This window comes from Callithrix jacchus, chromosome 12 (genome assembly GCF_049354715.1).
Source record: "Callithrix jacchus isolate 240 chromosome 12, calJac240_pri, whole genome shotgun sequence".
Lineage (NCBI taxonomy): Eukaryota > Metazoa > Chordata > Mammalia > Primates > Cebidae > Callithrix > Callithrix jacchus.
In genome coordinates, this window is record NC_133513.1 from 21,994,410 (window position 1) to 22,009,886 (window position 15,477).

Here is a 15,477-nt window from a genome sequence, read left to right on the forward strand (position 1 = left end):
ATTGATTTATAAATGACTACACACATTAAATCTACATTTTCAAAGAACATATGCCTGTTTATGAAGTTTGAGATGACAGAATAAAGAGGCAAGATGCCACTAACCTTGTTCAATGACCTTGTAATTTTCATTAGACAGCCATCCTTGATCATTTTCCAAGCAAGAAGGGCAGTATTCCGAGAATCGTCTAACCCTGAGGATACAGATGTCAAACACTGAATTTAGTGGTACTAGTACTATTTCCTTAGTACTAAAAAAAACAGCCAAAAACAACCACCACCACCTCCCACCACTTGTATAGAAATTGTAGATTTTTTTTTGAGACGAAGTCTCGCTCTGTTGCCCAGGCTGGAATGCAATGGCACAATCTTGGCTCACTGCAACCTTGGCCTCCTGGGTTCAAGTGATTCTCCTACCTCAGCCTCCTGAGTAGCTGGGACTGTTACAGAAATGCAACACTATACTTGGCTAATTTTTGTATTTTTAGTAGAGACGGCTAAATTTTGTATTTTAGTTTCACCATGTTAGCCAGGCTGGTCTCGAACTCCTGACCTCGTGATCTGCACACCTCGACCTCCCAAAGTGCTGGGATTACAGACGTAAGCCACTGCACTCGGCCAGGTCTTATGACCATCTACTAATTTTAATCACAATAAAGGAAGGCTGCGGCAGCATTACCAATGAAAGACAAGCTCGTTCACATTTATAGAGGAGGATGTGAAAATGTATTAGCTCCCCAAAATGTGGCCAACATTCTGTAGGAACCAGGATTTGTGAATAATCTAATAGTCTTGTTCAGTTTTTTCACTAATCCATTCTATTATTTGGGCACTTGTTTAATCTCCATTTGATTTCGCTAATTCTTTTCATTCTTTTTAGCAACTAGAAAGCTACTAGATGGCAGTGTATCCTACAATAGTTTATGAAAGTGGTAATTTGAAAGTCTTAAAACAATGTGAATTGTTTAGATTAGGAGCTTTTTTTAAAGGCTGAAGATATCCCTTGACATTACCAAAAAATGAAATTCATATTAAATATTTTTTGAAAATCAAAGAACTTACATAAGTTTTAATTTATACCAACCAGAATGTTCTCGTCCTGAGAATTCTATTCCTACTTCCTGCAAGGCACCACTTAGTCCTTTTGGTTTTCTCCTATAGAAAAGCTAATCAAGTAAAATAAGATATATCTTTTAAAAAGATTATTATTTTAAAGGCTATGTATTAACCACTTTTCATAATTTTTAGTTCTATTAGATTTAAAATGTGCTTATTTTGTGTATATTGTTTTTAAATACTTTAAGAAATGCATTTATGTGACCATTCCAAAAGAAATTATCTTATTTGTAGAAACCCATGCCCATATGTAGGATAAAAGTTAATCATTTGTCAACAGAAGAAAAGTAACCATGTCCCCATTTTTTACCATTACCTTGTAAGTTGCTCTGAGATCAATCCAAGAGTTTAAAAACACAGGTTTAAACAGCTGCTTTCTTTTACACTCATATTCCAGGCAAACCCCCAAGTCCCAGTCTGCATTAGATACATTAAAATAGAACGAAGTCAATGATGCCAGCATTTTTAACTTATGGTGACACCATTTACAAATAGAATGCTAGAAGATGATATAAAATTAAACAGTAAGATTTCATTGCTCTGCTAATATCTAAAAATTATATAACTTACTATTAAGAAGTTAGGTTGATGATTAAATTTCAAAATGATTTCTTAAACACCCAGTAAAACCCTATTTCAGAAAGAAGAGCAAGTTGTTAAATTACAAGGGCTATATTTTCTATATTCTAGGAAAATATTAATGTCATTGAAAAACCAAACATTTTGTAGTAACTGGAAACCAAATATGACTATCAATGCTATGCTATCAATGACACAGTATTGCTATCAGGACTATTAACAGCTATGCTCCACCACAGTCATACAAAAAAGCTACTTTCAATGGCTCATTTTTTTTTCTTTTAAGTGTCAAAGCATAAAAGCAATGGATGTTGACCTGATGAAGACTCTGTAGAAAATAGCATGATAAGAGTTTTCACTAAATCATCTTTGCTTAATTCATAAGAAAATAGTGGAACTCTAGAAATTTTTTTTTTTTTTTTTAGGGAGGAAGGGAGGAAGGCAGGAAGGGAGGAAAGGAGGAAGGGAGGGAGGGAGGGAGGGAGGGAGGGAGGGAGGGAGGGAGGGAGGGAAGGAAGGGAAGGAAGGAAATCAGGCAGTGAGAGAGACATTGGAAAGAAAAAAAGGAGTGAAGGAGAGGAAGAAAAAGAAAGAGAGAATGGAAATGTTGCTTTATTCTAAAAAAAATGGGTATTATTAATAATGGCCAATCAATATTTCATTTAAACCTATGAGTAGGTGTATGTGGTATTGACAAGAATGTATATTTTGTGTATTTAAAGTGGAGAGCTCTGTAAATATTTATTAAGTTTACTTGTTCCGGATCTGAGTTCAAGTCCTGGATATCCTTATTAATTTTCTGTCTCATTGAGTCTAAGTCTCTATGTATCTGGGTGTTAGGATTGTTAGCTCTTATTGTTGCATTGATCCTTTTACCACTATATCTTTGTTGCTTTAAAATCTATCTTATCAGATACGAGAATTGCAACTCCTGCTTTTTATTTATTTATTATTTATTTTTGCTCTCCATTTGGTTGGTAAATCTTTCTCCATCCTTTTGTTTTGAGTCTTTGTGTATCCTTGCACGTGAAATGGGTCTGGATGTAGCATACCATTGGGTTTTGGCTGTATCTTTTGATTGGGGGATTTAGTCGATTTAAATTTAGGATTACTGCCATTTGATGTTAACTGGCTGTTTTATCCATTCGTTGATGTAAATTCTTCTTTATGTTGATGCGCTTTACTTTTTGGTATATTTTTAGAAAGGCTAATACTGGTTGTTTCTTTCTGTGTGTAATGCTTCTTTCAGAAGCTCTTGTAAAGTAGGCCTGGTGGTAATAAAATCTCTGAGTACTTGCTTGTTCATAAAAGATTTTATTTTTCCTTCAGTTGTGAAGCTTAGTTTGGCTGGATATGAAATTCTGGGCTGAAAGTTCTGTTCTTTAAGGATGTTGAATATTAGCCCCCACTCTTTTCTGGCTTGTAGAGTTTCTGCTGAGAGATCTGCTATAAGTCTGATAGGCTTCCCTTTGTGGGTAACCTGACCTTTCTCTCTGGCTGCCCTTAGTATTTTCTCCTTTGTTTCAACCCTGGTGAATCTAACGACTATGTGCCTTGGGGTTGCTCTTCTTGAGGAATATCTTTGTGATGTTCTCTGTATTACCTGGGGTTGAATATTGTCCTGCTTTGCTAGTTTAGGAATATTTTCCAGCTTGGATTCATTCTCTCTGTTGCATTCAGGTACACCTATCAAACGTAAATTTGGTCTTTTCGCATAGTCCCACATTTCTTGGAGACTTTGCTCATTGCTTTTTATCCTTTTTTCTCTAATCTTGTCTTCTCATTTTATTTCATTAAGTTGGACTTCGACCTCTGATATCCCTTCTTCTGCTTGAACAATTCGAGTGTTTAAACCTGTGCATACTTCTCAGAGTTCCTGTATTGTATTCTTCAGTTCCATTAATTCACTTATATTCCTCTCTAAGTTGTCTATTCTCATTAGGATTTCGTCAAACCTTTTTTCAAAGTTCTTAGTTTCTTTACATTGGGCTACAACATGTTCTTTTAATTCACAGAAGTTTCTTATTATCCATCTTCTGAAGCCTGATTCTGTTAATGGGATGTGCTCGTTCTCCATCAAGCCTTGTTCCCTTGTTGATGAGGAACTGTGATCCTCTTTAGAGGGAGAAGCATTCTGATTTTGAGTATTCTCAGCCTTTTTACGCTGGTCTCTTCCCGTCATTGTAAATTTATCCACCTGTCATCTTTGTAATTACCAACTTTCAAATTAGGTCTCTGAGTGGACGTCCAAGTTGTTCATTCCCAGGGCCAAAATATGAGCAACCCACTGCGCCGGCCAAAACAGTGGTGTTAAGACTGACGGTGCTTTTCTGCCCAGGAATCTCCAGTCTGGCTTCCTTCTTGAGTCCGAAATAGGCGACTCTGCCTTCCTGGAGCTCCAAACGTCGGTCAGAAGGGGAACCAGTCCTGTTTACTCTGCACCAAGAGCTGCTGCGCCAAGGTGCCGGCAAAACCGCTGCGCCGGCCACAAGAGTCACACTGGTGACCCATGCAGCTCCTCCACTGGGAATCTTGTGCTCCATGAGCGACAAAAATTTGTCTGAAAGTGTGGCGTCCTCTCGTTCTCTGCGCTTCCACTGGGAGCTGCAATCCCGAGATGTTAGCAATCAGCCATCTTGGATCGTTCTCTCGAAATATTTTTTTTTTAAGCTCAGACTTAAAATTTTAAGGAATTTCAAAAGGTTAACTTGAAAGATATGTATGAATTTACCTTTCTTAGCTAACATCTGCTAGGCATTTAAATTTTTTTTCCTAGCCCAGGAGATTAACAAATATAAAATAGGTTAGCAAGTATAAAACTAGAAATAAAGAATTACATGGTGTTAATGCTACCCATTTGTGATATTTTTTACCTGACCAAGTAACAAATGCACATAAGTTTACTTCAGAAGTAGAAGGCTCTGAAACCCCAGCAGCAAAAATAATGTTCTTCTGTTGCTGAATCTTATGAATCCATTTACAGAACTGAGATAAGCAAATCTTCAGAGGGACTCCTTCATCAACTTGAGCCTGAGTAGAGTCAAAAAATCTGAATTCAATGATCAAAGTCCATGATTATTTAGCATATTTTATAACTGTGGAGAAAGATTAATGGTTTTAAAAGAATCAAAAATGCCAAGTCATGAAAACACAGTGTATTGTGGGAAGATATAACAAAGCAATTCTAACTGGCAAAGAGTTTATCCAGTGGAAAGATGTAAAAACACATGGGAAAGAAACAATATTTAGAATCCACCAAGGTAAGACAAATTAGGTTGATAAAACTAAAATCACACAGATATATGATCATTAAATCTGGACTGATAGAAATGAAAGACAAATTTGAATCACTTAATTTCCACAAACCTCATTTTTATAACACTATTCTTCCTTTCCTTTTCATTTATTTAAAAATTTTTTTTATTTTTTTTGAGACAAGGTCTTGCTTTCTTGCCCAGTGTAGAGTGCAGTTGCACAATCTCAGTTCACTGCAACCTCCACCTCTCAGTTCAAGAGAGTCTCCTGCCCCAGCCTCCTGAGTAGTTGGGATCACAGATGTGTGCCACCATACCTGGAGAATTTTTGTATTTTTAGTAGACACGAGATTTTGCCATGTTGGCCACGCTGGTCTTGAACTCCTGATCTCAGGTGATCCACCTGCCTTGGCCTCCCAAAGTTCTGCGTTTACAGGTGTGTTCCTTTGCTTTTTAAGTTGAGTCCTGAAGTGGCTCACACCTATAATCCCAGCACCTTGGGAGGCCGAGGTGGGCGGATCACTGAGGTCAGGAGTTCGAGACCAGCCTGGCAAACATGGTGAAACCACATCTCTACTAAAAATATAAAAATTAGCCAGGCATAATGGTGTGTACCTATAGTCCCAGCTACTCAGGAGGCTGCGGCATGAGAATCATTTGAACCCAGGAAGCAGAGGTTTCAGTGAGCTCAGCCACCTCACTCCAGCCTGGCTGACAGAGCATGATTCTGTGTCAAAAATAAACAAACAAACAAATAAATAAATAGAATCCTAAATCTAGAATAACACTAATCTTATTTATTTATTTTCAGAGACAATTTCTGTTGCCTACAATACACTGAGATTATACTGCCCTGCTGTCTTAAACTCCTGGGCTCAAGTGGTCCTCCCACCTCAGCCTCAGCCTCCCAAGTAGCTGGGACTACAGGCACATGTCACCAAGTCAGGCTAATTAAAAAAAAAAAAAAATTTTTTTTTTTTTTGGTAGAGACTGGGTTCTCACTATGTTGTCTAGGTTGGTCTTGAACTCCTGGCCTCAAGCAATTCTCCCAAAGTTCTGGGATTACAGGCATAAAGCCTGTAATCAGCCTCCCAAAGTTCTGGGATTACAGGCATAAAGCCATCATGCCTAACAATAAATAAATCTAATTCCAAATGGTATAATAGCTTTTATTTTCTTTTTAAGACTAACTTCTGAATTTTAAAATTTGCATCATACCTGCTTTATGCCTGTCAATTCCATGCAAAATTCTGAAAGAATTGGATGTTCCTGAGGTTGAACATAAGCATGGAACTCAGATTCAATCTGTCCAGTTGATGTGTTCAGCAATACTGCTGGAAATTCAACTAACAAAAGAAACATCAATTGACAGTTAAATATATAATTTTAAAATTAATCCTGTAATTATCCTAAATTAAATACACATTATCATTTTAATAGCATTATTAAACAACCAATTTTCAGTAAAAGCATATTAAAATGGCCAAAGCAGTGTGACATAAAGGTTATAACAAAGTTATGCTAAAGAATAAATCAAAACACTGAAGTTATGGTATGTTGTCTTAAAAGAAAACTCAATATAATTAAATACAAAGACCATATGGAATATAAAATTTACTCCTTTTCGCAAAGGTATTTTTTTTTAGTTTCTATGCCATTGAGGTATTTTATGTCATATAAAACAACTATTTTATATAATAACATATTTAGGTATTTGAGATTTTGCTCTTTCTTATTCAACACAAGTTTTATATTAAACTACCAATACATAAACCATCATATTTTCTTAAGCTCTTGGCTGATTTATGTCTATAAACTTTAAAGTGACTTATTTGGTGCCAGCCTTGGCCATTGGTAGTCCAGACTTACTTATTTCCTGGCTATGGTGGCGTTTCCCATCATTCCAGCACGTCGATTCAAAATCAATGACAATTAAGTAGTCAAACAACTGCTCTGCAAAAGATCAAGTTGTTCTTATGCTTTACCAGTGCTGAAAGTGCAAGGCTACAAAGTGCAAAGAAACTAAGCATACTACTTACTGGATTTGCTTCTTCCTAGATTCCCATTTGCTGATGCAATTGACTTTCTCCTAATTAATCCAAGCTGCCTAAAAATGTGAAGCAATCCAAATATGATCAGTGAACTCATGCACACTCCTGTTTGAATAGGCTACCAAACTAATAGTACTGGGCAACAATCACATTATTTATTGTGACCAAAGGGAAACTGAACTGGACTTTGGGTTTACCTGCATAGGCCTGAAAAATATGATTTGCAAATTTAGGCTAATTTGTTGGTTTTGCTTTTGAGACAGGGTCTCGCGTTGTCACCTAGGTTGCAGTGTAGTGGTATGATCACTGCTCACTGCAGCCTCAATCTCCCGGGCTCAAGCAATCCTCCCACCAGTTTCCTAAGACTACAGGTGCACGCTACCATGGCCACCAGCTTTAAAAAAATTTTTTTTGTAAAGGCAGGGTCTCACTATGTTGCCCAGGCTTGTCTCAAACTCCTGGGCTCCAGTGATCCTCCCACGTCAGCCCCCCAAAGTGCTGGGATTATAGGCCTGAGCCACTGTGTTCAGCCAATTTACACTAATTTTATGTTACCCTTATTTACAGTGATACTGAGGCAAATGATTGTAGAGGTAAAAAACCACTGGAAATCTTATTTTTACCTCTGCATTTTTTAAGCTCTTGCTACATGTACAGTGCAGTTTTAAGAAGACAATGTAAGACATGGTTTAGTCTTCCATCTTAAAAATCTGGGTAAAGAAACAAAAAATAGGGCCAGGTACAGTGGCTCATGCCTATAATTCCAGCACTTTGGGAGGCCAAGATGGGTGAATTGCTTGAGGTCTGGAGTTCAAGACCAGCCTGAGCAATATGGTGAAACCCCACCTCTATTTTTTGTTTTTTTTAAAAAAGAAGCTTATTGAGGTCATAAGTGCAAGTAAAACAAACTACTTGGCATTAGGTAGAGTTTTAACTAAGCAGACACCTCTTGTAGTTTTCTGTGTTTAAGAGGTGAGAGGGAAGTGCCAGGATTTGGGTATAATCGTATCATTTATTGATTGCTTACTACATAGCAGGTACTAAACTGACAGCCTCCTTTAATTCTCAACAAGTGTAGCAGGTAGAAACTTTTGCTATCTATATTTTATGGATGAGAAAAGTGATTCTGTAATTTGCCAAAGAACATAGCTTTGGTACGTCAACCCAGGACTGTCCAACTCTGAAGCCCCCATGCTATTTGCTTATATTACATTCTTCTAGTAATCAGAAATGCGCACAGAGCGTCTAGGAATCAGGGAGGACACAATAATTCTTACTGTTAATTAAAAGGATCACTAGGAAATGGGTTGAACACCTTGATGGGTGCAGTGTGCCTTGTCTGAGGCCTCCAACCAGTCTGCAGGGCACTGTCACGTCCAGTCGTTTCCCGAAGCCTAGAATGGGCAAGCACTGGCTCACCGCCACACAGTCAAGACCTCAGGGTTCGTCAGCCTCGGGCTCCTGTCACCCTTGGGTAGAAGGCGGCCCAAGGCTGTAGACCGAGGTCTTTCCAACTGTGCCACAGAGGACAGGTCGCAGACGCCGGGGCTGCGGAGAATGGAGGCAGTCACCGCAGCCGCCACCTGCCCTGCTCTGCTCTACCGGAACGCCCCCCTCCCCACTCCCCAACCCGAAACCCCTCATGTACCGTGCGAGCCGCTTGGTCGCCATTCCCGACACTCCTTGCTCTTCCAAGTCCAACTTCCGGAAATCGCTCGTCTTCTACTTCCGGTCCGTTCAAATCTGCCGCGAGACTGAGGAGAAGGTTGTGGCTGGCGGCTGTGGTTAAGGCGGGGCGGGCCTCTGCTCTCCGCCCGGCTTCTCTTTTGCGTTTCCCAGACTAGGGGGCGTGGGGAGTGGTTTCGGGCTAGGAAGCCGCTCCGCAGCCCCTCCTTTCCCTTCTGCCAGCGGGCGGACGCCAGTTGTAGCCATTGGGAAACCGTTAGGAATCCGGTAACGGTAAACGACTCTAACCGTAAATCGGTTTGGGTAGAGCGGCGCGGGTGTCCAGTCCGCGGAACTGGGAGATCGTTGGCACTCTCGCCTTTTTAGGGGGACGGGAAGAGTTCGGTAAACTGAATTGAGAAGCGGATCCTAGGGAGATTGAAAGCAGTCAAGCCCGCGCAGCTCTCCCGCTAGGAGGCGGCACGCGGGGGAATCGGGGCACTGGAGTTTCCCCAGCTCTAGCTCATCTTTCTTCACAGCCATGGAGCCAGAGAGGGAAGGGACCGAGGGACACCCCAGGAAGGCCAGGAAGAGGAGGCAAGCCCCAAACAAGCTGGTCGGGGCGGCTGAGGCGTTGAAAGCCGGTTGGGATCTCGAGGAGAGTCAGCCCGAGGCCAAGGTGAGCTACGGGGCCGAGCAGGTGGCCCGAGGAGGTTTAAAAGTAAAAAAATAGCAAGGCACAGTAGTGTGTGCTTGTAATCCCAGGAACTTGGGAGGCCAAGGCAGGAGGGTCACTTGAACCCAGGAGTTCAAGGCTGCAGTGAGCTATGATCATACCACTGCAGTCCAGCCTGAGTCCAGCAGAGCCGAGACCTTGTCTCAAACACAGAAAAGCCTGATGAATGGCCGAAGGGATGAATGAGTATATTTAGTTCTCAATAAATGGTATGGTGATAGAGATAATCAGCCTTCTTACTCCCCTACTGCAGCAGTCCCCAACCTTTGGCACCAGGGACTAGTTTCTCCCTCACCCAGATGCTGTCAGGGGCCCTGGATTCGGGCGGGCTCTCCGCCCTGGCCTCTCAGAACCTGCTCCCTGATCTTTAAAATGGGAATGAGTGTAATACCGGTAATCTTCCTGACACAAGGCTGTCTTTGGCGATTTAAAAGTGGGATAGTGAGTCGGCTTGGCGCGGTGGCTCACGCCTGTAATCCCAGACTGAGGCGGGCGGATTGACTGAGGTCAGGACTTCGAGACCAGCCTGGCCAAGGTAGCGAAACCCCATCTCTACTAAAAACGCACACTCAAAGCTAGCCTGGTGTGGTGGCGGGCGCCTATAATCCCAGCTACTTGGGAGTCTGAGGGAGGATAATCTCTTGAACCAGAGAGGTGAAGGTTGCAGTGAACTGAGACCGCACCACTACACTCCAGCCTGGTCAATAAGAACGAAATTTCTGTCTAAAAACAACAACAAAAAAAAAACCTTGGATAGTGGGCTGGGCGTGGTGGCTCACTCCTATAATCCCAGCAGTTTGGGAGGCCGAGGCGGGAGTATAATTTGAAGCCAGGAATTCTAGACCAGCCTGGGCAACATAGCGAGACCTCATCTCTTTAAAAACAAAAAAAAGCCGGGCGCGGTGGCTCAAGCCTGTAATCCCAGCACTTTGGGAGGCCGAGGCGGGTGGATCACGAGGTCAAGAGATCGAGACCATCCCGGTCAACATGGTGAAACCCCGTCTCTACTAAAAATACAAAAAATTAGCTGGGCATGGTGGCGCGTGCCTGTAATCCCAGCTACTCAGGAGGCTGAGGCAGGAGAATTGCCTGAACCCAGGAGGCGGAGGTTGCGGTGAGCCGAGATCGCGCCATTGCACTCCAGCCTGGGTAACAAGAGCGAAACTCCGTCTCAAAAAAAAAAAAAAAAAAAATGGCGTAGTGCCTGGCACATAATAGGAATCTTTGCCCAACAAATATTTATTGCTGTCTTCTGAGTGCCAGGAGTTTTTCTATGTTCTAGCTATCCTGGGGCACAAAAACATGATTCCTTGCCATCGAGCAGTTTACATTCCAGTAGGGAAGGGGTCCCCAACCCCCTCTGCACAGACTGGTGCCTGCCTGTCTGGAGTCCCTAACCCACTGACCACAGACTGGTCTGCTAGGAACTAGGCTGCAGAGCAGCAGAAGGTGAGTGGTGAGCGATCCAGCATTACCACCTGTGAACTGTGCATGAGAGAATCCTAGGTTGTGTGCTCCTCATGAGACTCTAATGATAAATGTAATGCACTCAAATCATCCTGAAACCATCCCCCACCCCCTTCTTCCTTTTGGTAGAAAAATTGTCTAACACGAAACTGGTCCCTAGTGCTAAAGGTTGGGGACTGCTGCAGTAGGGGAGTAAGAAGGCTGATTATCTCTATCATCCATACCATTTATTGAGAGCTAATATACTCATTCATCCCTTCGGTCATTTATCAGGCTTTCTTGTGTTTGAGACAAGGTCTCGGCTCTGCTGGACTCAGGCTGGACTGCAGTGGTATGATCATAGCTCACTGCAGCCTTGAACTCCTGGGTTCAAGTGATCCTCCTGCCTTGGCCTCCCAAGTTCCTGGGATTACAAGCACACACTACTATGCCTTACTATTTTTTTACTTAAAAATTTTTTTGTAGAGAGGGGTCTCAAACTGTCTGCCTCTTACAGGCATGAGCCACTGCACCCAGCCGTTCATTGGTTTTTATTGTCTATCATGTGCTAGGGCACTGACCTAGGTGCTTGAGGTACATCAGTAAATAAAGTTCACGGCCCACTAGGTCTTATATTCTAGTGGGCAGAGACAGATGATAAAAGTAAGTTATATAATATGTTAGAGGGTGATTAGGGATATGATTTTTTTTTTTTTTTAATACAGTCTTGCTCTGACACCCAGGCTGAACTCAGCTCACTGCAGCCGCCTCCTCCCAGGTTCAAGTGATTCCCCACCTCAGCTTCCCAAGTAGCTGGGATTACAGGCATGTGCCATCTCACCTGGCTAATTTTTATATTTTTAGTAGAGACAAAGTTTCACCATGTTGTCCAGGCTGGTCTCAAACTTCTGACTTCAGGTGATCTGCCCTCCTTGGCCTCCCAGAGTGCTGGGATTACAGACATGAGCCACCGTGCCTGGTGATTTTTTAAGACAGGGACTCACCCTGTCACTTGGGCTGGAGTGCAGTGGTATGATTTCTGCTCACTGCAGCCTCCCTGGTTCAAGCAATCCTCCCACCTTGGTTCCACCAATTAGATGGGACTACAGATGTGTGTCACTGTGCCAGCTAATTTTTTTTTTTTTTTTTTTTGTAGAGATGGGGTTTTGCCATGTTGCTGAGGCTGGTCTGGAACTCCTGGACTAAAGAAATCTGTCCACCTTGACCTCCCAAAGTTCTGGGATTACAGGCATGAACCACTGTACCTGGCTCTTTTTTTTTTTTTTAAAGAGAGGGTCTCCAACTCGTGGCATCAAGCAGTTCACCTGCCTCAGCCTCCCATAGGGCTGGGATAATGGGTATGAGTCACCACACAGAGCTGAAAATTTTTTTTATTAAAATGGGATTTAAGTTTTTTTGCCTATCAAATTTACAAAACAATGTTTCATGTTTATTTGATAAGAAATGTAATAAGAGTGACAATCACATCTTTTGTTACATTGAAACAATCTCAAACTTATAGAAAAGTTGTAAGAACAGTATCAAAACCTCCCCTCAGCCAAGTAGTTGCTGATGCAATGGTCTTATTTCCACCTACCCCTCCAGATATTTTATTATATATTTTTTATAAAACTACATAATCATGGTGTGACCATCAAAATCAGGAAATTAACATGGATATATTACAACTCTCTACTCCTCAGATCCCATCCACGTTTTCTCTTTGTTTGAATAATCCTTTTTAGCAATGGGATCCAGTCTAGAATTGCATCAAATTAATTGTCATGTCTCCTTCAAACAGTCCCTCAGTCTTCCCTTGACATTCATGACTTTACTGCTTTTGAAGAATCTTGGGCCAATTATTTTGTTGAATGTTCCTTAAATTAGATTTGTCTGTTTTTTCATTGATTAGATTCAAGTTATATACATCTTTATCAGGACTATCACAGGAGTGACACTCTGCTCCCTTGCAGATTGTATACAATTTGATTTGTCCCATTATTGGTGATATTAACCTTGATAACTCGATTAAGGTAGTTTCTACTAAACTTCTCTAAAGTTTTTTCTCTTTATAACTTTAATTCTAATTTATTTATTTATTTAGACAGGATCTTGCTATATTGCCCAGGCTAGTCTGGAACTCCTGGGCTCAAGCAGTCCTCTCATCTCAGCATCAGTGTAGCTGAGATTATAGGCCCAAGCCACTGCTCCCAACTCTTTTTATAATGTGAGCTCTTTTTATAAAGCTCAAACACTTTGGGCTTATGCTTTACTTTTTTATCAGTATGAACTCAGTGATACCTACTTTATTCAGTGTATTATTATCTTTTACTGGATTGTGATGTTTTAAATATCCAAGATGTTGTCATTAAGCTAGCTTCTGTGGCTTTTTGACATAGCATCATTTGAGCATTTCATTACTTTCTGGCACAAACAGATATTCCAGGCTCATTTGTGCTTTCCCTGCCCCAACCCTGGAATCAGTCATTTCTCTTAGGGTACCTGGTTTTTTTTTTAGTGGAAAATGATATTTAGATTTGGGTGCTATGGCAATGTCAATACAGATGCTTCTCGACTTAAAATAAGATTATGTCCGGATAAACCCATCATAAATTGAAAATTTTGTAAGTTGAAAGTGTACAAACATACACATTTACATTTAAATATTTTTCTGTATTTTATTAATGTGAACTCACATAAGTATCTCCACTTTAATCTAAATCTAGTACCACAGGGTTAATTCTAGTTTTCTCCTTTTTTTTTTTTTTTTTTTGTAAGACAAAGTATCGCCCTGTCACCCAGGCTGGAGTGCAGTGCCACAATCTCTGCTTATTGCAACCCCTGCCTCCCAGGCTCAAGCGATTCTCAGCTTACTGAGTAGCTGGGATTACAGGCACCTACCACCATGCTAGGCTCATTTTTGTATTTTTAGTAGAGATGACATTTCACCATACTGGCTGGTCTCGAATTCGTGACCTCAAGTGATCTGCCCACCTCGCTTCCCAAAGTGTTGAGATCATATGCGTGAGCCACCGCACCAGCCCATTTTCATATTTGTAACTTCCTTCACTAACAGTGAGAAACCTGACTCCAAACATCTTCAGTATATTTGATCAATCGCTTATTGCCTCCACTGACACCCACAACCCTTACACCCTCTTGACTCTGCTTAGTCTCTGTCACCATGCACTGGCTCCATCACCTTGTCATCTTCCTTTGTGAGCACCCTCATCCTATGACAGGTGACTGCCATCATCCCTCTCACGTGGATATCCTCATTTTGCTCAGGCATTGAATCCTGCAACGGGCCACTACTGTCCCTTAGCATTGATGCCCTCCTTACCCTAAACAGTTTCTGACGTCTGATGTCAGATCTCACTGCCCTCCCTCCCTTCATTCCTGTATGGGTGACCTCCTCATACTACTGCAGCTTTGACACCCCACACCAGGGCATCCTCCTGCATGAATGTCCTGGGCTTCTGCTCCTAGTCCTGAACTGTCCCCTCTACGGGTCACCTTCTTCACCCAACTCCAGCTCTTGACATCACATGCCTGGCAACCATGGTTACTCACCACCATATAGACTTCATCTTGCTCAGTCTCATACTTATTAATCTCTTGTTTTTATTTGGCAAAAACAAACTAGCATCTTCTTTCAGGAGTTAGCAATGTTTATGAAAATGTAAAATATACATGTTCATTTGGACCAGGAATTGATCCTAAGAAAGCGATTAGATAGATGTACAAAGGTGTCTACGTACAAGGATGTTCATCATAATATTGTTTGTAATTTAAAAAACAAAACAATGTTATCAATAGGGATTTTTTTCAGATATAAATTTTCAGATAAATTTAGAAAATTGACTATTCATGTATTAAAATTGATAGTTTTTTTTTTAAACTGACATGGAAAGATATTCACAGATTAAGTTTGGGAGTAGGGAGTTAGTTTCAAAAAAGAGTGATTGATAAAATCCCTTGGGGGCTGTGTAGTTTAGAGATAAGCCTGCATTCCAGTCCTGGTTCTGTCATTTGTGTTTCTCTAATTTATCTGTAAAATGGGGATAATAGTAGTACACACTTAAAAAGTTGTGAGAATTAAATGATATAATGCATGTAAAGTGATCAGAACTGTGTCTAGCTAATGTAAGAGTTTAACATTAGCTTAAGGCCACGGGAGGAAATTTGCAATAATAACATCTGATATTTATTAAGTACTTATGTCAGACACTAGCCCCAGTACATTGTACTTGAACTATTTCATTGGTCCTCCCAATTATTTAATGAGATAAAATTATAATTACTCTCTAGATGAATGGACTCAGGTAGTGGACTCAGGTAGTGTGACTCTAGGGCTTGAACTTCTAACTGCTATAGTCTACTGCCTCCCAGACCAAAATGAAAGTGGTAATTACCTCTGACTTGTACTTTTATTTTGATTGTCTCTGAGATGACTTTTATTTTCATTTCTCTATTGTGTATCATTTATTGTGCACTTCTGTATTATTGAGTCTTTTATAACAAACATGAATTTCTTTAATAAACAATAATAGGCTGGGCGTGGTGGCTTATGCCTGTAATCCCAGCACTTTGGGATGCCAAGGAGAGCAGATGGCTTGAGCTCAGGAGCT

General features: G+C 41.0%; 2 protein-coding genes across 22 annotated transcripts in view; one reads left to right on the forward strand and one right to left on the reverse strand.

Moving 5' to 3' along the window:
- ERI2 (ERI1 exoribonuclease family member 2) overlaps nucleotides 1-8,698 on the reverse strand; it is a 67,335-nt gene extending 58,637 nt beyond the window's left edge. For 6 of the 10 annotated variants that reach the window (XR_008475364.2, XR_004731760.3, XR_001914771.4 and 3 more), the window contains exons 1-8: nucleotides 8,648-8,698; nucleotides 6,988-7,055; nucleotides 6,818-6,901; nucleotides 6,167-6,294; nucleotides 4,568-4,724; nucleotides 1,432-1,532; nucleotides 1,084-1,165; nucleotides 105-193 (exon numbers count right to left, since the gene is read on the reverse strand). Coding sequence is in view for 6 of the 10 variants with exons in the window: in XM_017978794.4 (XP_017834283.2) it covers nucleotides 105-193; nucleotides 1,084-1,165; nucleotides 1,432-1,532; nucleotides 4,568-4,724; nucleotides 6,167-6,294; nucleotides 6,818-6,901; nucleotides 6,988-7,055; nucleotides 8,648-8,670 (732 nt within the window). In the remaining 4 variants the exon portion in view is untranslated. Of the gene's footprint in view, nucleotides 1-104; nucleotides 194-1,083; nucleotides 1,166-1,431; nucleotides 1,533-4,567; nucleotides 4,725-6,166; nucleotides 6,295-6,817; nucleotides 6,902-6,987; nucleotides 7,056-8,314; nucleotides 8,548-8,647 lie in introns of all 10 variants that reach the window. The other 4 variants (XM_035267139.3, XM_035267140.3, XM_009009278.5 and 1 more) reach the window with 4 other exon arrangements.
- Nucleotides 8,699-8,734: 36 nt separating this feature from the next.
- REXO5 (RNA exonuclease 5) overlaps nucleotides 8,735-15,477 on the forward strand; it is a 50,293-nt gene continuing 43,550 nt past the window's right edge. For 4 of the 12 annotated variants that reach the window (XM_035267130.3, XM_035267132.3, XM_078344839.1 and 1 more), the window contains exons 1-2: nucleotides 8,735-8,764; nucleotides 9,204-9,343. In XM_035267130.3, the coding sequence (XP_035123021.1) occupies nucleotides 9,206-9,343 (138 nt within the window). In that variant the 5' untranslated portion in view covers nucleotides 8,735-8,764; nucleotides 9,204-9,205. The other 8 variants (XM_017978790.4, XM_035267131.3, XM_035267134.3 and 5 more) reach the window with 4 other exon arrangements.